This window comes from Emiliania huxleyi (genome assembly GCF_000372725.1).
Source record: "Emiliania huxleyi CCMP1516 unplaced genomic scaffold EMIHUscaffold_111, whole genome shotgun sequence".
Lineage (NCBI taxonomy): Eukaryota > Haptophyta > Isochrysidales > Noelaerhabdaceae > Emiliania > Emiliania huxleyi.
The window spans coordinates 77895-99197 of NW_005201732.1; the positions used below are offsets into that span (position 1 = coordinate 77895).

General features: G+C 66.0%; 7 protein-coding genes across 7 annotated transcripts; 3 read left to right on the forward strand and 4 right to left on the reverse strand.

The window, feature by feature from the left end:
- Positions 1-1344: 1344 nt before the first annotated feature.
- EMIHUDRAFT_417468 (gelsolin with villin headpeace) lies at positions 1345-5553 on the forward strand. Its single transcript, XM_005791550.1, has 14 exons — positions 1345-1655; positions 1845-1940; positions 2086-2128; positions 2202-2258; positions 2344-2432; positions 2524-2587; positions 2659-2765; positions 2845-2955; positions 3071-3412; positions 3487-4096; positions 4167-4252; positions 4327-4578; positions 4656-5045; positions 5171-5553. The coding sequence occupies exons 1-14, from the start codon at positions 1383-1385 to the stop codon at positions 5222-5224; spliced, it is 2574 nt and encodes an 857-aa protein (XP_005791607.1). The 5' UTR covers positions 1345-1382; the 3' UTR covers positions 5225-5553.
- Positions 5554-5896: 343 nt separating this feature from the next.
- EMIHUDRAFT_223657 (hypothetical protein) lies at positions 5897-6625 on the reverse strand (the record flags this gene model as incomplete). The annotated part of the gene is made up of 1 exon (XM_005791551.1): positions 5897-6625. One exon carries the CDS (start codon positions 6623-6625, stop codon positions 5897-5899), a length of 729 nt encoding a protein of 242 aa, XP_005791608.1.
- A 2465-nt stretch (positions 6626-9090) lies between these two features.
- Positions 9091-9849, forward strand: EMIHUDRAFT_223659 (hypothetical protein; the record flags this gene model as incomplete). Its single annotated transcript, XM_005791552.1, has 1 exon — positions 9091-9849. One exon carries the CDS (start codon positions 9091-9093, stop codon positions 9847-9849), a length of 759 nt encoding a protein of 252 aa, XP_005791609.1.
- Positions 9850-12002: 2153 nt separating this feature from the next.
- EMIHUDRAFT_223661 (hypothetical protein) lies at positions 12003-13277 on the reverse strand (the record flags this gene model as incomplete). The annotated part of the gene is made up of 4 exons (XM_005791553.1): positions 12003-12127; positions 12558-12832; positions 13021-13061; positions 13152-13277. The coding sequence occupies 4 exons, from the start codon at positions 13275-13277 to the stop codon at positions 12003-12005; spliced, it is 567 nt and encodes a 188-aa protein (XP_005791610.1).
- Positions 13278-13691: 414 nt separating this feature from the next.
- Positions 13692-15329, reverse strand: EMIHUDRAFT_223662 (hypothetical protein; the record flags this gene model as incomplete). The annotated part of the gene is made up of 2 exons (XM_005791554.1): positions 13692-13776; positions 14743-15329. 2 exons carry the CDS (start codon positions 15327-15329, stop codon positions 13692-13694), a joined length of 672 nt encoding a protein of 223 aa, XP_005791611.1.
- Positions 15330-16832: 1503 nt separating this feature from the next.
- EMIHUDRAFT_454458 (mitochondrial carrier protein) lies at positions 16833-18089 on the forward strand (the record flags this gene model as incomplete). Its single annotated transcript, XM_005791555.1, has 2 exons — positions 16833-16979; positions 17053-18089. 2 exons carry the CDS (start codon positions 16833-16835, stop codon positions 17902-17904), a joined length of 999 nt encoding a protein of 332 aa, XP_005791612.1. The 3' UTR covers positions 17905-18089.
- A 209-nt stretch (positions 18090-18298) lies between these two features.
- Positions 18299-21170, reverse strand: EMIHUDRAFT_223664 (hypothetical protein; the record flags this gene model as incomplete). Its single annotated transcript, XM_005791556.1, has 10 exons — positions 18299-18314; positions 18452-18630; positions 18749-18936; positions 19028-19062; positions 19135-19259; positions 19406-19672; positions 19782-19841; positions 19920-20029; positions 20102-20500; positions 20576-21170. 10 exons carry the CDS (start codon positions 21168-21170, stop codon positions 18299-18301), a joined length of 1974 nt encoding a protein of 657 aa, XP_005791613.1.
- Positions 21171-21303: the final 133 nt, after the last annotated feature.

Consider the following 21303-nt stretch of genomic DNA (forward strand, 5'->3'; position numbering starts at 1 on the left):
ACGTCCGCCCTCGCCGCCACCCAAACCGCCACCGCCACCTCGCCTTCGCCCTCGCCGTGTCTCGTCGCCCTCGCACGGCAGGCCGACTCCCATTTTGTATTGAGTTGTTTGGTCTTGCATCACATCCGACAGGCATGGCCTCGTGGAACGCGCCGGAGAAGCTGCTGCAGCAGACCGACCTGGTGCTGCTCGGGCGCGGAACGGGCTCGGTGCAGGCGCGCGCGCGGGCGAGAGACGCAGAGAAGCCCTTCCCCCCGGGAAGCTTCCCAGACATGTCCTCGCCGCGCCTCGGACCAGGTGGGCGAGGCGCCCTCCGCGCTCCTCAGCGCGCTGCGCCGGCTCGAGGTCGCGCGCGCCGCCTCCATGAGCCCTCTTTGAACCATCCCCTCTCTGAGCCATCCCCGAACCTTCCCTGCGCCCGACCTCGAGGTGCGCGCCCCGCTACCCGTGCTCAGCGGCAGGCGCGAGCTGCTCGGTGGCTCGAGCGGCAGCTTTGTCCGCCGCGCCGCCACAGGCGAGGGCTGCCCTCCTCCTCCCCCTGGCCCTGCCCTCCTCCTCCCGCCGCCCGCCGACGGCACGTCCACGACACGCCCCCGCGGCACGTGCCGTCAGGCGAGGGCACACTCTTCTTGCTGCCCGCGCTCGAGGGGGGCGACGAGGCGCGGCATCCCCGCCGCCCTCCTCCCTCCTCCTCCCTCCTCCCCGTCCCTCCTCCCTCCTCCCCGTCCCTCCTCCCTCCCGCAGCCCACGGGGGCGGCCGCTCTGCCATCTCCTTGCTGCCCCATCTCTCTTCCGAGTCGCCGCGGCTGCACCGACCCTCCTCTGCCACACTCCTCTGCGCGCCACACTCCTCTGCACTCCTCTGCACCCCTCTGCGCAGGACCTCAGCTCGACGGCCGTCCGAGAGGCCCTCGCGGCGGGGGAGAGCGCGAACGGCGGCGGCGGCGGCGCTGCTGCGGGCGGCGGGTGCGGGGGGAGGGAGGCGCCCGACGAGACGCTACGCCGGCACGGCTACCCGGCGGGGGACGCTTGCGTCGAGACGCTCCGCCGGGTAGTCGCGGCGGGGGCGGGGGCGGTCGAGGCGATGCGCGCCGAGGGGAAGGGGCGCGGTGAGTGGCTCCGCCCCGACGACACGCGCTGATGAGGCTTGAGGGATATACTCACTGGCGAGGAGTCGCCAGCCGTCTTGGTTGCGGCGATTTGCTCGCGTATATTGTCTATTGACATCTCTTCAGCTCTCACAAAAAGAAGGACCCGGCGCGCGGCGGCCGGCGCGCGGCGGCTTCAGAGCCAGAAAGCGGTCAGAAGAAAACGCGCACCGCGCCGCCGCGTCTTTGAGAGCATCAGGACCCGAAGGCGGCCGACTTCGGCACCTCCGAAAAATGTCGTCTGACTTTGCAAACCCTGGCTCTAAGCCTGGACTCGAGATCTGGCGTATCGAGAGTCTGGCTGCCGTGCCGCTGCCCGCCAAGGATTTCGGAACGTTCTATGATGGCGATTCGTACCTTGTGCTCAAGACGACCGAGACCACGGGCGGCAAATACGTGTACGACCTCTTCTTCTGGCTCGGCAGCGAGTCGAGCCAGGACGAGCAGGGCGCCGCCGCCTACAAGGCCGTCGAGCTCGATGACCTTCTTGGCGGCGCGCCTGTGCAGGTCCGCCTCGGCCCATAATGCTTCGGCCTCAAGCCGCTCCCTTGTTGCCCACACCGGCGATCGCACCGCTGCCGCCTCAACTCTCGCCGCCGCTGTCGCCCTCTTACGGGCCACCGCCCTCACCCTCGCCCGCCTCTCCCTCTCTCCCTCCTCCAGCCTCACGCCCCTCCTCTCTCTGCCCGGCCGCAGCACCGAGAGGTGCAGGACTGCGAGTCGGACTCGTTCCTCGGATGCTTCAAGAAGATCTCGTACGAGAAGGGCGGAGTCAAGTCCGGCTTCCGAAAGGCAGCCTCTCTCACCGCCGCCGCACCGCCTCGTCCACCGCCAACGCCGCCACCCTGGGCGCCACTGGCCACCGCCAGCGCCGCCGCCGCCGCCGCTCCCTCCCCTAGCCGCCACTGCCGCCTCCTAACGCCTCGCGGCGACGCAGGTGGAGCGGGACGTGTACGAGACGCGCTTGCTGCACGTCAAGGGCACGACGGTCGCCCTCGCAGGCGATGCCTGTGGCGCAGCGCCGTGACGCTCTCTCTTTGCTCTTGCGCGTAGGCTCGCGTACCGTGCGCATCAAGCCGGTCGCCATCGACCACACGACCCTCAACGCAGGCGCCTCCTTGGAGATGGAGAGCGGTGCCCCGAGAGTGCGTCGAGGTGTGGAGCCGGTCACCACTCGCTCCCTCCTCGAGCGCAGGCGACGTCTTCGTCCTCGACGCCGGACTGTCCATCTACCTGTGGAACGGCTCCGGAGCATCGCACAAGGAGAAAGCCAAGGGTCTCGAGGCGCGCCCCCCGCCCCCCCGCCCCTCAACGCTTGGCACGCTGCCTCTGCCTCCCTCTCTCACCGCCTCCCCCTCTCCCCGCCGCCTCGCAGGTCGCCCTCGCCATCAAGGACGACGAGCGCGGCGGCCGCGCCAAGCTGACGGCGTGCGACCAAGGCGCGTGCGCCGCCCGACGAGGCGCTCGGCAGCACTCCCTGGTGAGGGCGGCCGGTCGCTGCTTGTGTCAGGCGCCGAGGAGGCCGCCTTTTGGGAGGCGCTCGGCGGGCAGGGGCCGGTGGCGGCGGCGACACCGGACGACTCGCCGACCGGAAGCTCCAAGGGAGCGCTCAAGCTGGTGCACGAGATCGCGCGAGATCGACGCGTCCGGAGCACCCGGGAGTGTGCGAGTGTACGGGTGTACGGGTTTGCTCTAGGTGCGGGTGTCGGACGCCTCCGGCTCGCTCAGCACGACCGAGGTTGCGTGCGGCGACACGCTCGAGCGGTCGATGCTCGACTCGAAGGACGTCTTCATCGTGGACAACGAGGCGGCCGCTTCTCTCCCCGCACCTCCTCCCCCCACACTCGAGCCCCCCCGCCCCTCACCCCCCCTCACCCTCACCCTCTCACCCTCCCCCTCTCCCCCTCCCCCTCACCGCCCAGGCGGAGGTCTTTGTGTGGGTTGGCAAGGAGGCGACGGCGGACGAGAAGAAGGGCGGCATGGAGACGGGAGTCAAGTACACCGCAGGCCGGCCCAAGGGCGTGCGCGTCACAAAGGTGAGCGAGGGGGCGGAGCCCGCGCTCTTCAAGTCGCTCTTCAAGTCGTGGAAGCCCCCCGCCACGCCGGCCGACTTCTCGATGGTCGGCCGCAGCGGCAACGTCGCGCAGGCGACCGCGCAGGCCTCCGCCGCCGACCTCGCAAAGGGCATGTCGGACTGCTCCTTCGGGGAGAGCGAGGACGTGGCCGACGACGGCTCCGGCAAGACGGAGATGTTCCGCATCGAGGACTCTCCCGCCGCGCGCCCTCGCCGCCCGGGGCAGGGAGCCCCCCTGAGGCTTCTCGGAGCCTTGCTGTATAGGACTTCGAGCCCGTACCAGTCGACCGGGCGACCTACGGGCAGTTCTTCGCCGGCGACTCGTACATCGTCAAGTACACGTACCTCTCGAGCGGACGCGAGGCGACGCTCCTCTACTTTTGGCTCGGGAAGGACTCGACGACCGACGAGCAGGGCGCGGCCGCGCTGCACGCCAAGCAGATGGACGACAACCTTGGCGGGCAGGCGACGCAGGTGCGCGTGACGATGGGCAAGGAGCCGCCCCACTTGGTGCGGCTGTTTGGCGGCAAGCTGGTGGTGCACAGCGGCGGGCGCGCCTCGGGCTTCAAGAACAAGGGCGACGAGGACTCGTACGACGAGGATGGCGTGGCGCTCTACCACGTCAAGGGCTTCGGCGGCGCGGACAGCACGAAGGCGGCGCAGGTTGCCGAGGTGGCCACCAGCCTCAACTCTGGCGACTGCTTCGTGCTGCTCACGCCGGCGGCGGCCTTCCTGTGGGCCGGCAACGGCGCCAACGAGACGGAGAAGGCGACGGCGCAGGCGGTCTGCGGCGTCCTCAAGCAGGGCCGCAAGCTACAGGAGGTTGCCGAGGGGGGGGAGCCGGACGCATTCTGGGAGGCGCTCGGCGGGAAGGGCGAGCACCCTCTCGCCGCTCGAGGCCTCGGCCGAGACGCGTCCGTGACGCGTCCCTGACGCGTCCCCAGGCGAGTACCCTTCGAGCTCCGTCCTTCCCGAGCCGGACCGGCCCGCACGGCTCTTCCTCTGCTCGAACGCGACGGGCGCCTTCAAGGCGGGAGACGCGCGAGACTCGCCGAGATCGCTCGAGACTGCCCCGAGGCGACCCCAAGGCGCATCTCCCTCCAGGTGGAGCCGCTCGCGCATTTCTCGCAGTCCGACCTCGAGGAGGGGGACGTGTACCTCCTCGACGTCGGCAACGCCGTCTTCGTGTGGGTCGGGTCCGAGGCGAACGAACTCGAGAAGGGCATGGCGGCGGAGACGGCCGCGTCGTACGTGGCGTTGGAGGGGTACTCGGCCGACACGGCCGTGCTCACGGTCAAGTCGGGCTCCGAGCCGCCCATCTTCACCTCGCACTTCCTCGGCTGGGACGCGTCCCGGGTGCACAGCTCAACCTCGGCGCAATCTCGACGTGGCGACAGGCGCGTCTCTGACGCCGCCCACGGCACGCCACTCAGGCGAAGGTCTTTCTCGACCCCTACGAGGCGAAGCTGGCCAAGGCGATGGCGGAGCAGGAGGCGGCGCAGGCGGCGGAGGAGGAGGCGCGCGCAGCCTCCGCCGCCGCAAAGGCGGACGCCGTCGCGAAGGCCGAGGCCGAGCGCGCCTCCAAGGCCTCGTCGGGGGCGCCGGACGGCGACCCGTTTGAGGACGACGAGCCGGAGCCGCCGCCGCCGCCGCCGCCGCCGCCGCCGCCGGAGAAGCAGCCGACGCCAGCGGATGGAGGGTACGTCGACCTCGAGACGCTCAAGAGCAGCCCGCCGGACTACGTCGACCCGTCGCGCAAGGAGGACTACCTCTCCGACGCCGACTTCGAGGCGGCCTTCAAGTGCTCGCGCGCCGACTTCAAGGCGCGAGATCGCGGGGCTCCCTCTGCCTCTCTGTGTCGCTCGCCCCCTCCCCCCTCTCGCGGGCAATCCCACAGCCCTGCCGGAGGCGGCACAGAGCCCCCCCCCCTTGCCCCCTCCCCCCGCAGGTGCTCAAGGGCTGGAAGCAGCAGAACCTCAAGAAGGCGTGCGGCCTCTTCTGAGCCGGCAGCCGGCGCAGACACGCACCGCGCGAGGCTCGATTTCGAGGGGGTGTTCCTAGCTACCATCGTTCGCCCTCCTTCCATGTCATGCGCGCGCGATTTGGTCCCGCCCCGTCGTCGCGGATTGTGTATAGCGGCCCAGGGCCGTCGATGCGTCACAAACGCACGGTCTGCGGTCTATCACGCTGCACGCCGAGGCCCATTGACTGAGAGGTCTTTGGCGAGCTTTGAGCTTAAATGAGCGTGTGACGCACGCGTACGGGGGGACTTAAAGCCGTACTCGTGTCTCTCCTTCGCCGTTTCTCGCAGCGCTTTCTCCACCGACGTGTGTATATACATATCGAGACTAGAGAGATGATATGTGATATCCCCTATAGTAACGCCCTATACCCCTGAGGCCTACGCGCTACGCCTACGGCTTTACTGGCAACTCCAACTGGAGGCCACGTAGGGCTACCGTAGGGATGTACGGCTTTACGCCCCGTGTGTATCCGACTGCGGCTCCGTGTGTATCCGAGCGCTCACCGGGACACCGGTCACCGCTCACCGCTCAGCCTCAGGTGTCAGGACGTGTGACGTACAAAAAAAACGTCCAAGTTTCATGAGACACATGACTCTCTCAACGCCGCACATAAGATCTTTCCCCCCCAAACACAAAGAGCACAAGCATGATCAGAGCGCGAGAGAGGGTGGAGTGGCGTAGGAGGATCCTCTTCTGATACAATTTGGGCGGCCAGCCTGGCCGGGGACGCGGCCCTCTTTGGCGGCGTTTGCGTGCCGCCGCTCCCGCTGCTTCTGGCTCTTGCGGCTGACGGGCTTCTCCCTGCCAACCTCGTCCTCGCCTCCTCGAGCTCCAGGGGCGTCTGCAGGCTGCTGGGCGGTTAGGAGGTGGAGGAGCGCCCACGCTCCCGCCTCATGCTGCGCCCGCTTGGGGCGGCCAGCCTGGCCGGGGACGCGGCCTGCCGCCACGGCCGCGGCGTGCCGCTGCTCCCTGCGCCGCTCGACATCGACCTTTGCTTTGGCTTTCTTCCGCCGGGCCTCCTCCTCTGCGCCCTCCTCGTCTGTGCCCTCCTGCTCCTCCCCGTCAAAAGTCTCGGAGGCTCCCGCGCCTCCCTCCGGCTGTGCCAGACGCTCGCCGCTCTTGATGAAGTTTGGGTTGCCAACCTGGCCGGGCACGCGGCCCTCTTTGACGGCTTTTGCGTGCCGCCGCTCCCGCCGCTTCTGGACCTTGCGGCTGAGGCGCTTCTTTTCGTCCTCGGGTCTCATCCTGGCCTCATCCTGGCCCGCCTCACCCTCCTCCTGCTGCTGCTCGGGCGGCGGCGCGGCGGCGACGAACTGCGCAAATGCAACGCGCTCCGAGCTGGAGAGAGCGAGGAAGGCACGCTTTGCCTGGTCAAGCATGCCAAGCTCCGAGGCCTCGAAAAAGAATTTAAACCTGCAATTCTCGCTCACAGACACAGGACTTGATCGTCCTACAAGATCCTGCTTGTGCAGGTGGGGACCCTGTCCTTCTCCCACCCCTCGTTTGGCGTGTCCGTTGTATTTATTTATTTATTACACAGGACTTAAACAAAACTCCAAGTGCTCCAAAACAACTCTCTCTCACAGCACACAGGCTCGACACAGGTGCGAACTGGCGCGTGCTAGTACCACCTCTTGAAAAAAAAAGAATTCTTGACAAGAACTGCACGACACTGGGCACGGGACTGGCGCGCACTGGCACTAACAACACAGGTACGATAGCGCGCCTCGTGAGAAAGAATTTTACTAGTCGCTCAGGACGGTCCGGCACTACAAATGTATGTACTGACTGCCAGTCCCGTACCCGTTGTGCGTTGAAGCGTTGTCCGAAAGAAGAATTCAAAGGGGAAAGCTTGCCGGCTTGCCTGTTTCAAGCACACACTGGCACGACAAGGAAAGAAGAAAATACAGTCTACAAGCATGCCCATTCCTGTCCTCGACCCAGCCCGCACGCTAGCTTGGGATGTCCGCTTTCTTTCTTTCTTTTAGGCAGGGGACTAGCGCGCACTGGCACTAACACAGGTACACCACGGGAGAAGAACTCAGCGCGTGCGCACAGCACTCGACAGCACTCGAAGGCGTCGAGGTGGGCGAGGGGGGGGGGGGGGGGCAGTCGCCCCGGCCCCTCACCGACCGTTCCGACAGCGACACACCCCGGCACCCCCGACGCCCCCCCCGGCAAAGAAGAATTTTATCCACCGCGACACTGGGCACGTGACTGGCGCGCACTAACACAACATGCACATGTGCATGTTAACATGTGCACCTCAAGAAGAAGAAAAGACTAGGCAGACGAGGTGGAAGAAGGCCACAGATTCCCCACCTTGCAGAGCAAGGAATGGTTGGGTAGTAGGGGTAGAGGGTTGCCCAAAATTTAGACCTGCTGTCACACCTGCTCGCAGGCGAGCGCTGAACTAAGCCCCCGGAAGGAGACGGGCTCAAACTTAGACGCTGGTGATCGGACTCACGAACTTAGACGACACGAGGCGGCCAGTTCCGGGTCTCTGCAGCCCCCGCACAGCCACGGAGCCCAGCCAGGCCGCCGCCCCGGTCCGGCCCGCGGTCAGCTAAATAAAAAGTGTAAACCCTGGATAAATTTTGCACGACCCCATGGGTCAAATAGGTAGCGCCGTCGCCACTTGCCGCGCACGCCCTCCTCTCAGCCTCCGTGCGCAAGTGGCGACACGCACGCGCCACTTGTACACAACGGCTGCCCGCCGCACGGCCGCAGGGGCGAAGAAAATTTGAGGCAACCCTAATGATCACGGCCGACTTAGCCCGCATAAGAGGCTCGAGCCGATCTTAGACCGCGTAAGCACCCCAGCGTGACCAGTCACACTTAGACCTGTTAAGCCTCGAGGCTCAGAGAACTTAGAGCCTACTACCCAACCAGTGAGCAAGGATCTTGTGTAAAGGACGATCAGAGGGGCAAAAGGGAACGGGAGTGGGGAGCGCACCGCGACACGGAGGGGGGCTGGGCAGGATTCGCCCACCAGACATATGGTGTGTCCCAGCGAGAAACCTCTCGTATAGGACAGGTTGCACCCGGAATTGGTTGCACAAAAAAATCTTTGTGGCCCCCACAGGCTGCCAACAGCGCTCTCTAAACCGATGAAGTCCTCTCTCTCCCTCTCACAAACGAATTAAATATTCTGGTTCTGGAACTACACTAATCAGTACTTCGGCCGCAACTACACGACTGTCTTACACACTTGTTGCTCACACTCTCGCGCACACCACTAGCATCATCAGAGAACTAGACGCGAGTGGTCCCGCTGGGGAGCGCGGAACGAGGATTGCGTCTCGCGTCAGGTACTCGTCCTATCCTGCGCCGGTGAAGACTTGCATCCCCAAGTGGTGCCTGACCAAGAAGGGTCCGTGCGGGCTGCCGTGCCTCACGCCTGAGCAGTGCGGCTGCGTCAAGAAGGAAGAGGTCGACGCAACGTAGTGCGCACGGTGGTTGCGGGCTATTGCCTGCAGCGGGGGGGGCTGGTTAGGGGTGCGAGAAGGAGACGTCGGCCGGTTCTGAGGTTGTCCAGTGGCACCACGAGCTCTGTGTCTTGCTTTGCCAACTGCAAACCTAAAACGCGAAGACCGAAGTGCCTGTGGACTGATGGCTGGCGCCTGCCCGGTGCCATGGATCATGACACGCCTGGGATATTTGGCGTGCGTGCACCGCATCACGATGCTCAGAGGAAGTAAGTCGTAATCGGCGCCGGGGGTGGGGGGGTAATGCGGGTGTGGCGGGCGGTGTGGGGAAACGGACTCCACTTCCCACGGCCGTCCCAGATCCCTCTCCAGCCGCGCCGCCGCCCACCCGCCTCCTCGACCTTCCCACGCACCGTATGATGAGGCGGCGCGTTGCCATTTACGGTGGTGCGTTCGACCCGCCCACAAATGGCCACTTCTCCTGCTGCTCCGAGATCATCCACAGCGGCCTTGCCGATGAGGTTTGGATCACGCCATGCGGTCCTCGGCCGGACAAGCCTCGCATGATTGGCAGTGCGATTGACCGTATGCTAATGTGCCAACTCGGTGTCAACACCGTGTACACTCCGACATTCCCTGTTCGGGTGTGCGACATCGAAACGTATGAGGAAGAGTCATTGGCAACCTATGATACTCTCTGCAGGCTGCGTCGAAAGCACGCCGACGTCGACTTTCTGTTTGTCGTAGGGTCAGACTGGCTTCAACCTGGGACCGATTTGAGAACGTGGGAATCTAGAGACCCCGCCGACCCGACTGGCAAGGGTCGCATCGTCACGGGCGACAAACTGGTGACCGAGTTTGACTTTCTCGTGCTCCACCGTCCGGGATACGACATTGAGGACCTGTCTGCGTTCGGTCCGCGCTTCAACATGCTCACCATGGCGGGAGGGATGAAATTTGTGACGACCGACATTTCATCCACGCAGCTCCGGAAGCGCATGGGCAACTCTCTACACATAAGAGAAGCGATTGGTAGCAATGAGGTCAACCTGGACCTGGTGGACGGACTGATGCCCCCCGCCGTTCTGAGCTTCATTTTGCGCAGCGGTGTCTACAACCAGAAGGCGGTGCAGGAGGCCCGGCGACGATCGATCGCCGCAGGCGCGACGGGCTAGAGGATATGGAAATCCAAACACACAATCGCACTCGGCACTCGCCACAACGGTTAACACCACAGCCGTAGAGGTGTTCAAACGTGTTAACACCGCCACTCGGGAGGTGTTGGCACGCTCCGTTAGATGCGGGCGAGTGGCTGGCGCGAATTCTTTGAAAGTAAAATATCTTTACTTCCAAAACCCGGACGTGCCTCCACCGGCACGCCGCTTCCGACAGGGTGATGGAAGGTTCGACGCACCCCCGGACTGGGCGGAGAGATCCCAGGAGCACGCTGCTGGGCTGTCCGCCCCGCCCCCACTTGCCCTGACTGCACAGGATAGCGTGCCCCGACGAACGGCGACACATAGCGGGGGACACTGCGCCGGGGGATATGCCTAACTTTGGTGCTTTGTGTGGGTCGCGTTCCCATGGTAGTTGTGTGGCTGAAGCCCTCGTGCCGCTGGCGTACGTCCACCCCCCCTTCTCAGGAGGTGGTTCCCCCAGCGGCTGGCCCCTCGAGACTGTCGGTGCTTGGCGGGAGGAGGGGGAGAGGGAGGCCCGGTGGGAGGAGAGGGAGAGGGAGGCCCGGTGGGAGGGGAGGGAGAGGGAGGCCGCCTTGGGCTCTTCTCCTCCCCCCTCCCTAGGCTCTTCTCCTCTCCCCACCCTGGGCTCTTCTCCCCTCCTCCCTGGTACTCTCGGCCTGATTACCGGAGCGACTGCTGGAGCAGACGCTGGGGGGACACTCACGCCCGGAGGCGGTACGCACGACCCGGAGGCGTGGGGATGGGGGGGGGCCGCGCCGCCGCCGCCGTGCCGCCTTCTCCCGCTTTGACCTCCCCCAGCTGCTTCTCCTCAAATCAACCTGTGAGCTTGCGAGGGCGGCGGGGGGGTGGGAGTGCTCTCGGGCGGCGTGTGCGAGCGCGCGCGGCGCGAGATCTTCTTCGCGAGGGCACGGTGGGTCGGGTGAGTATCTCGCGCGCTCGCACTATTTCACGTTATATGAGGCACTGCCCTTGAGTGCCTTTGCAGAACCGCCAGCGGCGGTGGTCGAGCCGGTTCGCGGTTCGAGTCGGGACCTTTTGGCTTCCGGCTCGAAACTCGGGTGGAGGGTTGCTTCGCGGTAGCGAACGCGAGCGGCGTGAGCGCGTGCGTGTGCGCGTGCGCGGCTGCAAGGCGAGGCGCAGGCGCAGGCGCAGGGGCAGGGGCAAGGCAAGGCGAGGCGGGCGGCGGCGGCGCGCGGTCGTTCCTTTTGCCCGGGTGAGGCGTGGCGAGCGTGTCGCGTGGTGATGACGCCGCACGCGGAGAAGCTCTTGGTGACCCACCGCGGTGGCAGCGAGCCAAGGCAAGCCACCTGCCGCATGACGGGTTGACCTCGAAAAAGAATTTTTCTCGGCGCGAATTCTTTGAAGGAGCGCTACCAGAGTCCAGAGTTGTCACGCCAGCCACACGGCACACGCCCACGCGCTCGCTGGGCGGTGCTGAGACTGGCCGCAGCGCGATGAACGGCAACGATGGGCCGTTTGCTTGTGCTGCATGCAAGCTGGTCTTCGAGCACCAGAATGCAGCGGCACACAGCAAGCAATGCAAACTGCCGGTGCACTCTCGTGGGTGGTGTGCGATATGGTGTGGATGCCAGAAGAAGGCGAGTACTTCTGGCAAGCCCTGCCTCGAGGCGTACACTAGGGCGTACAACGCCCTGTGTAGGGCGCCCTGCCGCTCCGCCAGCGGGTCGACTCGCCTGTGGAGCCCCCGGGCCAGGGTGGCGCTTGATGTCGGCACGACCGCATCGTCCGCACCGCCACCTGCAAGCCGTGCCTGGCGCAGCGCCGATGCTGCCTTTAGCACTTGTAGCGAGCGCACATGGTGCGGTGCGCACGTACTTGAGCGCAGGCGGTGCGCGCCGCAGTTGGCGCAGGGGCCCTGGGAGTAGGGCGCGCGCGGCATTGACGCGGGCCCAGGTATTTCTCGGGTATACCCGGGTTTTAGACTGTCGCAACACAGACACACACGCGCACACAGGGCCTGGCACACACGTCCCCACACAACACTTGGGGCATGTAGGGGAGTGCGATCCACTGCTGCATGCGGCACACGAGACCAGCCACGCCCGACCCGAGGCTAGGGACAACCTAGCGCTCTCACCCATACCGGCGCCCGCTGCCCTCCGGCATTCTCACGCGACTGCGGCACATGTTTGCCGCCAAAAGTTCCGAACGGAGTGAGATGGAGAGCCGGAGAGCGCCGCGCCCGCCAGCACCCGGGCTAGGCTGCGGCGGGCTTTCGCGGCGACAGCAGCTCCTCGATGTGCATGGGCGTGGCGGAGCCGTCCGCGCGCGAGCGAGCGATGAGGAGCCGGAGGAGCGCCTAGGGTGAGGGTGAAGGGTGAGGATGAAAGTGATGGTGGAGATCGAGAGCGAGGCACAGGGCTGGGCATGACAGTTGCGGTTGGCCGTTTGGGTGGGTGGGTGGGGGAGGGGGGGGGGGGGCGCCTGGACGGCCGCGTCCCGCTCGCGCGCCGAAGGCGACGGAGGCGCCCGCGCCGCCGCCACGCGTGCCGCCTGGGGCGCGGCGCGGCGCCACTTTGCGACGAGCAAATCGGCGGCGGGCGCGTCGTCGGGGTCGACGCGCGCGGCTGGCGCGGCCACGCAGAACGGCTCCGCAAGCTGCAGCGAGGAGAGCAGCGCGGGCGCGCCGGCGCGGGCGATGGCGACGAGGCGACCGCACACACCGCCCGCGGCGCAAAAGGGCGGGAGCTCGGCTGCGACGGCGTCGCTGACGGCGGGCGGGAGCGGCTCGCTGCAGAGGAGGAGGTGGTGCAGCAAGCCGAGCAGCCTCGCTGCGAGCTCGGCGCCCGACGGCGAGGAAGCGAGGTGCGGGTGCGTGGCGAGGCAGCGCGCGAGGTCGAAGACGCGCACAACCAGGCTGCCCCACTCGACGGCGGGCAGGCCGACCCCGCTGCTCGCGCGGTGGGCAAGCAGCCGGTGCAGCAAGCCTGCGGCAAGGCTCGAGCAAGCGTCTCGGAAGTGGCACGCGAGTGGTCGGGGGGGCGAGGCCGGTGCAACGAGCCGACGGCGCGCGCGGCGAGAGGCAACGACGGCGCCGCGGCCGCCGCGCACGCGCCCACAATCTCGGAGCCGAGCTCGACGGCGGCGGCAAGGAGAGGCTGGCCTCCGGGGAGCGTCTCCTCGCACGTCCTCCCGCCGTACACGCGCCAAATGGGCATCCCGCCCGCCTAGCAGCAAGGCTCCGACACGGCTCTGGGAGGGAGCTAGCCTCGGGTGCGCCAGCCCTGCGCCCTGCGCGCCGCCGCGGAGGGCGACACGTCGGCCGTGGCGAGAAGAGTGCGCGTCGCCTCCGCCTCGAGCACCGCCTCGAGAGAGAGCAGGCCGAGGAGAAGCGTCGCCTCGTGCAAGCCTTGCGCCGGCTGGCACGAGAGCAAGAAGAGCATGCCGAGCAGCTCGCGCAGCAAGGCGGCGCGCGGCGCGGGCGCGGGCGGCGGCTTCGCCTCGCAGAGCTCGGCGAACGGCGCGCCTGACCCCTCGAGATGGGCCGTGAGTGTGCGTGCACCGATTGGCCGCACGGCTCGCGTGGTCCGGCGGCCTGACCACGCGGGGGGGTGCACTGCAGGCACCACAGGTACAGGCACCACAGGTGCAGGTTACAGGTGCAGGTGGTCTGAAGGCGGTCTGAAGGCGGTCTGAGGGTGGTTCTGAGGGCGGTTTGAAGGTGGTTTGAAGGTGGTTTGAAGGTGGTTTGACGGTGGTTTGAGGGCGGTGGGAAGCGGTGGGAGGGCGGCGACGGGGCCCGCCTCCGAACGAGGTGCACCACTCGTGCACGAGGAGCAGCCCGCTCGCGATCGCAGTCAGGTGGCGCGCGACGGCGGCCGGGCCGGCGAGGGCCTGTTGACTTTCTCATCTCCGTCACTAGCACTCGTCTTGTTCTTCTCCCTGCGGCTGCTCGGCCGGGGAGGACGGCGCCTCTGCGACCGAGTCGGGGAGGTAGTCCTCCAGGCCAGCGAGGCGCGCCTGTGGGGGCGTGTCGCGGACACGTCGCGGACGTGTCGCGGACAGGCCGGGGCAGCCCTTCCCGCCCCAGCCGCGCCGTCCAGTCGAGAGAGCGGTAGAGCGTGCTTGCCCAGAAGCCGCTCCCGCCCCCGCCCCCCTCGCCGCCCGCCTCCTCCTCCTCCGCGGCGCCGCCGCCGTGCGCCGTCTCCGCAGGGAACCTGGAGGCGTGAGGACGCAGAGGCGCGGGGTGGGGCAGACAGTGAGGAGCGCGCCTGGTGGCTCGGTGGCGGGGGAGTGAGGCGAGGCTTGCGGGCGCAGAGAGCCTGGCCCGTGCACACACGCGGCGCAGTCGAGCACGTGCATCCTCGGGTGATAGCTGCTCGAGTGTGCGGACGCATCCAGTTGGGTGGGGGGGAGAGGGGGGGAGAGGGGGGGAGAGGGGGGGAGAGGGGGGGAGAGGGGGGGAGAGGGGGGGAGGTGGGGGGAGGTGCCCGGCATCTAGGGCGTGGATGACATTGCCCGCCGGAAGGCACGTGTGATGGCGGGGGCGAGGAGGCGGGCGGCGGCCGGCGTGCAGAGCAGGGCGAGGCACTCGTTCTTGGCCTGCAGGAAGACTCCGAGAAGGGTCACGGGGAGGGCTCCCTGCTCGCAGCGGGCGGAGGACGCGCTCCGAGGATGGCCTCGTGCCGCCGGTACTGCGAGAGGAGCGCGAGCAGCCTCGCCGCGTCCTCGAGCTCCGCCGCCTCGCCCAGCTCGAGCGACGCCGCAAACGCGAACGTCGCGCCTGTCCACTGCAGGAGCCCGTGAGGAGGCGCTGCGCACAGCTCGAGACGAGCGGGCGTGTGTGTGCCTCCCGCTTGCTTGCCATTCTTCTTCTTGAGCCCGCCGGCCGGCGCGGGGGGCGACCACGAGGAGGCGAGGCGCAGCAGCAGGAACTCGAGCAGGATGTTGGCCGACAGGCCGTCGCTCGCCAGCGCAAAGGCCATCAGCAGCCGCAGGGCGCTCCGCCGCAGCGCAATCGCCGTGAGCGCCGCGCTCGGCGACGCGGCGGCGGCGGCGGAGGGAGGGGCGAGGAGCTCGCGCAGCATCGGCGCGAGCTCGTCGAAGCAGCCCTCCGCCTCGTCGAGCCCCGTGAGCAGCTCCGGCGCGTCCGAGGCGAACGAGTGCAGCGGGACGCCGCCGAGCCCGAGCAGGATGCCGCTCATCGTCTCGAGGGCGTGCCCGCGCACGCTCGGCTCGTGCTCGTGGCCGAGCCGCGCGGCGCACTCGGCCCACAGCGCGCGCACCGTCGGCGTGCTCGCGCGCAGCCGCGCCGCGGTCAGCGAGCCCAGGTACGACTGCAGCCACGCCGCGTTTGGCTTGAGGAAGAAGAGCTCCGCCCAGCCGCTCGCGTCGAGCGGCGCGCCGCGCAGCCACAGCTTCTCGTACACCTCTATGACCTTCTCGCGCAGGTAGGAGCGGTCATCGAGCTCGAACTTGCTGCCGCCGGCGGACATTCCAAAGGGCCAAACATAGAAAAAATATCCATTCACCCAAGTGCATTTACGGGTCTCTATTTTAAGGCGCGGTTAACAGCAATAGATCCGGCCCTCACACGGCCTAATCGATACCTGGCCCTCACAGAATCGGTTCCTCGTTGTACAGCAATCGATCCTTCACAATGCCCGCCCTGCCAAACTTGCCGAGAATTGCCCCCCAGGAGCCAGGTCACCTGCCTGTGGCGCGAAGCTGATGTCTCCCGCCCTCGGCGCGCCGACCGCGCAGCGGCGGCAGACCACCCTCCGGTTCGAGGGGCGCCTGGGGCTGAGCGGGCTGCCTCTTTCTCGTCACCCTGCCACGGGTCGCAAGCCCTCTCTGCCGGCCGGAGCGCAGGCTGCGCAGGCTTGCCAGCAATTGGTCCCTTGGCAAGCGCGAATCGGCCCCCCTGCGCCCTGGAGGCTCCAGGTGAACTGATCCGGCACTACACCCGGATCTATTGCTGTTCACCGCGTCTTAAAAATAGAGACCCGACATGGCACTAGCACAGGCACATGTGCATACATGCGCATACATATGTGCATGTCTAGGCCGCGGGAGTCGGAGGAGAAAAGAAAATCGCCCAAGTCGGAGAGGCGAGCAGGGAGATCCCCTCGCGTTATAAAGTCTTAAGCGCCAGATGGTGCGGTGGCAGCTCTGTTCGGCTCCACTCGCTCCGCTCGGCTCCACTCGGCTCCCGCTCGGCTCCGCTTCGGCTCCCCTCGGCTCGCTCGCTCGGCTCCTTCGGCTCCACTCGGCTCCACTCGGCTCCACTCGGCTCCACTCGGCTCCACTCGGCTCCGCTCGGCTCGCTCGGCTCCGCTCGGCCGGCTCCGCCCTGAGGTGAGGGTGTGCATGACCTACTCGCTTAGACCTTAGTGTAGGTAAACGAAAAAAGTAGCGCCCAATTCGTCTACGTACGGCTTTATAGTGAGTGGTTGGGGTGGCCTCAGGCATCCCCAAGGGAGCCTCTGCGGTGCCCCATAAGCAGCTTAGTTAGTGAGTGGTTCGACTCCACATAAATCCGAGACGGTGATGGGAGGGTCGTGTGGTGGTCTCAGGCCCAGTGAGGTAGTGCATCTGACTATCCCGGATCCTGCTGACCAAGCTCCTCTTGTAGCTCGATCGGTCACACCGCCATCGATCGCCGTCGGGGAGAGGGGGGACGACACTGCTTTTTGGCAGCGTGCACCTCGATCCTGTACCGTGTTTGTTATGACCCCCCCCCAATGAACACACCAGTGAGGGAGGGCGAGACGAACGAGGGGTCCCGTACCATGCGGAATCGACCCTATCCAGTGCTCAAGTGCTCAAGTGAACGACATGCCGACCATTGCCAGGCAGGATCGAGAAGAGCATCTCCGAGGATTCAAGAGACCTCGTCATCCGTCTGACGCCGAGCGACGCGGAGCGGCCAGATGACACCGAGGAAAATTCATGGAATCATACTTCTCGGCGATCGCCGCTCGTTGGCGACTGCCGACATGGCCGGCTCGTCGGCGCTGTACTCGCTGGGGACGAGAGGGCCCGACAACCTGTACCCGCGCCGCGACAACAGGGTCCGCAGGGAAGCGCTGCTCGGCGCCGCCGCCGCCTCGACCGCCTCCCTCGTCTCCAACCCCTTTGACACGGTCCGGAGACCAGTGCGAGGTCCTCCCTCTCCACCTTGACTCGCCCTGAGCCCTCCGCATGTTGTTTTCGCAGGTCCGCGCTCGCATGCAGCTGAGCGACAGCGGCGGCCTGTGTTCAAGGGGTGGCGCATCGATCCGGTCCCCCCTGCACGCGATGGAGCTCGTGGTCCGCAAGGAGGGCGCCGTCGCGCTGTGGCGCTCGCTGCCTGAGGCCGTTGTGTACAACGCCGTGCTCAACTCGGTCCGCTTCTCCCTCTATTCCGCGCTCACCGTCTCCGCGGCCCAGTCAAGCCACATGGAGGCGCTCCCCAAGCCCGTTGGCGGGTTTGTGGCTGGGTGCATCGCTGGCGCGATCGCGAGCCCCATCGCCAAGGCTCGCACGGCGGCGCAGCGCGGTCCGACCGACAGTCGCAGCAGTGCCCTGGTCGATACGATCAGGCACCGCCCCTTTTCCGGTGCCTCGTCGTGGGCGCTGCGCAACGGGGGGCACACCGGCATCATCTTCTCCACTTATGAGGGGCTGAACCGCGGCTTCTCCACCTCCCTCTCCGGCCTGCCCCCAATCTCCCACTCGCTGCTCGCCTCCCTCTGCGCCGCCACCATCTCGTGCGTGCTGATGAACCCCCTGGACGTCATCTCAACTCGAGTCTTTGCGCAAAGCTCTCCGCAGCCGGCCCTCGCCGGCGCGAGGAGCTTCGGCCCGGCTGGCTTCGCGCCGCTCGGGTGCTGCACCGGCCTCTGCATGCCGATGCCGGCCACCGCCCACTACTCTTCGCCCGTCGATTGCGCCGTCAAGCTGGTCGCTTCGGAGGGGGTCGCCGCCCTGTGGAAGGGCCTCGGCGCCAACCTAGCTCGCATCGTCCCGCATACCGCCGTCACGTTTGCTATCGTCGAGAGCCTACGGCCGCGCCTCGCGCGGTCGTGAAAGCCCCCCCCCACCCACCCACCCACCCACCCACCCACCCCACCCCCCCTGCTCCCTGACTTGCTGCCGACTACGATGTACAGCCGTGGACACAACACTGCGAACTTCTGTGGGCGGTATGTGTCACAACTCTCATTCAGTGCTTTTGTGATTGTCGACTTGTCTCTTTTTGTGTATACACCTTAGCAATATCTGGTTTTACGACGCACGCGGGACCCATGTCACACACTTCACACGAGTACGCTCTATGACAGTCGGGTCTGTGTGAGACGCGAGACCCCGCGTGCCAGAGGATGGTTCACCGCACGCGCGCCCCCCCCGGCCCCGCTCGCGCCAGTGGCGCACTGTCCATAACAGTGAACACAAATCGCCGCGCCTGCTTTCGCCTCTCCACTTAGTGCGAGCACGCCCTCAGCAGGGGCGAGGGCGAGCGGCGGGGCGCCCGCCCGGCCGCCGCCGGCTCTCCTTCGCGGCGGCACTGCCCTCCCGCTCCACGTCCTTGCCCGAGGCAAGCACGCGCACCTCTCCGAACGGCACGGCCATCCACGAGAGGGGGCAAGGCGTGGCGGGCGAGCCGGCCGGAGAGAGGCCGCAATCGATCCGGTTGGCGGTGTCGGAGAGGACACCGTAGTAGAGCGCAGCGGCGGTGAGCAGGTGCCACGCCACGTGCAGCGGCCACACGCGCCCGTCGCTCGCGCACATCCGCACCTCGATCTCCCACGCAATCTTGGCGGAGAGGGGAGATGTGGGTGAGAGGCAAGGGCCGCGGTGTATAGGCAGCGGTCGTGAGGGCGTCAGGGAGGAGAGAAGGGGGGCGGGGGGGGGGGGCAAGAGAATGGGCCACCTTGCCCGCGATGAGCAGCGCAATCGAGCGGTCACGGCACCACGAGACGACCCGCTGGCGGGAGCTCCACGTCAAGGCGAGGGCGGAGTCGGCGACGACGAGGGCAGTGAAGCCGCCGATGAAGAGCTCATACGTCTGGAAGAGCACGTATGCCAGTGTCAGCCCCCCGATGGCCGCCCCAACTGCCACTGAGAAGGCGGCGGCAGAACGGCGAGAGCGGAGGAGCGGGTGTGCGTACCTACCAACAAGCGCTTTGTGATACTGTCCGCTCAGCCACACCACGCTTGCGCGGGTTCATTTCGGGCGGCGCATCGCTCGAGCTGGACTCCGACCCCGGTAGTGCTCGGCGAATCTCAGCGGATCTCGGCGCATCTCGACAGGCTCACGTCTTGGCGGCCATCGCCACGCCGATGAAGAAGAGCATGGGCACCTCATCGCACAACTCGTGCTCGAAAAGCATCGTCCCGTGGAAGGCGCATGAGCCCAGCCCAATGACGACCACGGCGATCGCCTCTGCAGGCGTCGGGAAGCGCGGGCACGCGTGAGGCGATCCGAGGGCATCGAGACTAGAGCCTTCCGGCGCGGATGTGGCAACGGTATGGTGGCAAGCTTTCGGGAGCCGTCGGCGCCTGCTGCAATGAGCGGGTCGAGCCGAACCTCCCGCTGCCACAGCATGTAGCAACCGACAACCGCGTATACCAGCGATGAGAGGGAGTTGAAGTACTCGGCAAAATAGTGGCTCGACGCGTACTTCGGCTCGCAAAACTGGTGCACCGCGGTCGGCTCTCCCCAGTAACCAGCTTTGCTCGTGGGTATTGTGGAGTTGGAGTCAGCGCCAGGAGCGGCCGACGGCACCCCGAGGAAGGTCAAGCCGAAGCTGAGGACGCCGAATGCGATCGCGCCGGCGCCGTGCGTATGCGGAGACTTCATACACGCGTGATGGACAAAGCAGAGCGGAACGTTGACGGCAAAAGCGCACGCCAGGAACAAGAATTTTACTAGGACAATTTAGGACCACAGTCTAGTACCTCACATTTGACACCGTACGTTGTGTGCGAGAGCACGCGGTGTCGTTCTGCAACGTGGCTCGCAGCTGTGGTGGCCAAAACTTGCTCGATCTGGCGGACGTGATGCGCGTTCGGATTGGAGCGCATCGTAGTTTCGGCGGCACGAAGTTGCTGACGTTGGTCCATCCTTGAGATGCGCCTTCTTGACCGATGGAGCGGTCCCTGTCGCCAAAGAGAGCGGCCACCTTTGCACAGTCTGATTTGGTGAACTCGCCTGCAAAAGAGTCAGGGCCCAGAGTGTCATTGTTGCACTGCCGGGACATGCGGCTGCGAAACAACTCCAGACTTGACCGCAGGGTGCGGGTCTTCCCTTCCAACTCTGGCTCGCAGCGACCGGCGTTGCCGAATGGTGCGGATCGCCTGCATTGCCGACTTAGGCGATGATACTCCCTCTTCGCAAACGTGCTGTGGACGGCTACCGCGTACGCGGGGAAGAAATTGCCAGCCACCTCCCAAACATAATACTCGTACTGCAGCCCCAGCGTGACATATGCGACGTGCGCTGGGCGGGCCGCGTGAGCTAGCAGCCCAAACGTCACGTCTCCGTCCAAGCCAACGCAGCCTCCACGCCTGGGCCGGCCCGCCCATGCACCCATATAATCTCTGTAGTCCTTGAAGAAGAGCTCCGTCGACTCTGCGTTGACAATGCGCGTCGCAAACGGTGTAGATAGTGTCACAAAGGCGCCTTGCGCCCACGGTGTGCTCTCACCTTGACATGCCTCTAGATCCCACACACCGTGTCGTGAGCACGCCTGCCGACTCCGCTCGTACGTGTCGGCGACATACCACGGTGTTGATCCACTGGGCAAGAAGGCTCTGGCAGTGAGGTTGAAGCCGGGGTGGTGATACATGCAACCGAGCACAGCTTCATGGTTCTTGGGAATCACCTGCTGCATCTCTCGCAAGAAGATGGCCACTCGATGCAGGTTGACGAGCATATCGTCGTCCATCCATCCCACAAACTTCGTGCACGGGACCAGCCTCGTCGCAACGCGCAACCATTCAACAATCTGCGCGATGCAGGCAGTCTCTGGCGCATCTGCGAGAGAACCAGGGAGCGTCTCGTCTAGCAGGAAGATGTCACGCGCGTTATTGGTCTCACTGTCCATCGCTTCGGCCGTTTCATTCCCACTTCGGCGGTGTGCCTCCCACACAACCCGTAGGCAGAAGAAGTGGAGGCTGACCCTCTCAGCCATGTCAGTGAAGAGCGGCACGCCTTGCTGGTAGAGCGAGCGCATGACTTGACGTAATCGCACCTCGGCGGGCTTCACCATCATGCCCAGCACAAGCAGCGGAGGCGGAGCAGCTCCATCGCAGCGGGGCAGTGAGGTGCTGAACAAATTGCGGGGCGCCATTGCCGTGCAAAATTTCCTCTTTGCGTTTCGCTGGGCTTTGAACTTGCGCGTCACAGCGTCACAGGTCTTGGCTCTTGCTTATCTAGCATTAACCCTGGTAGGTGGATTGTCCAAAATACGTCAGCCTCGCACG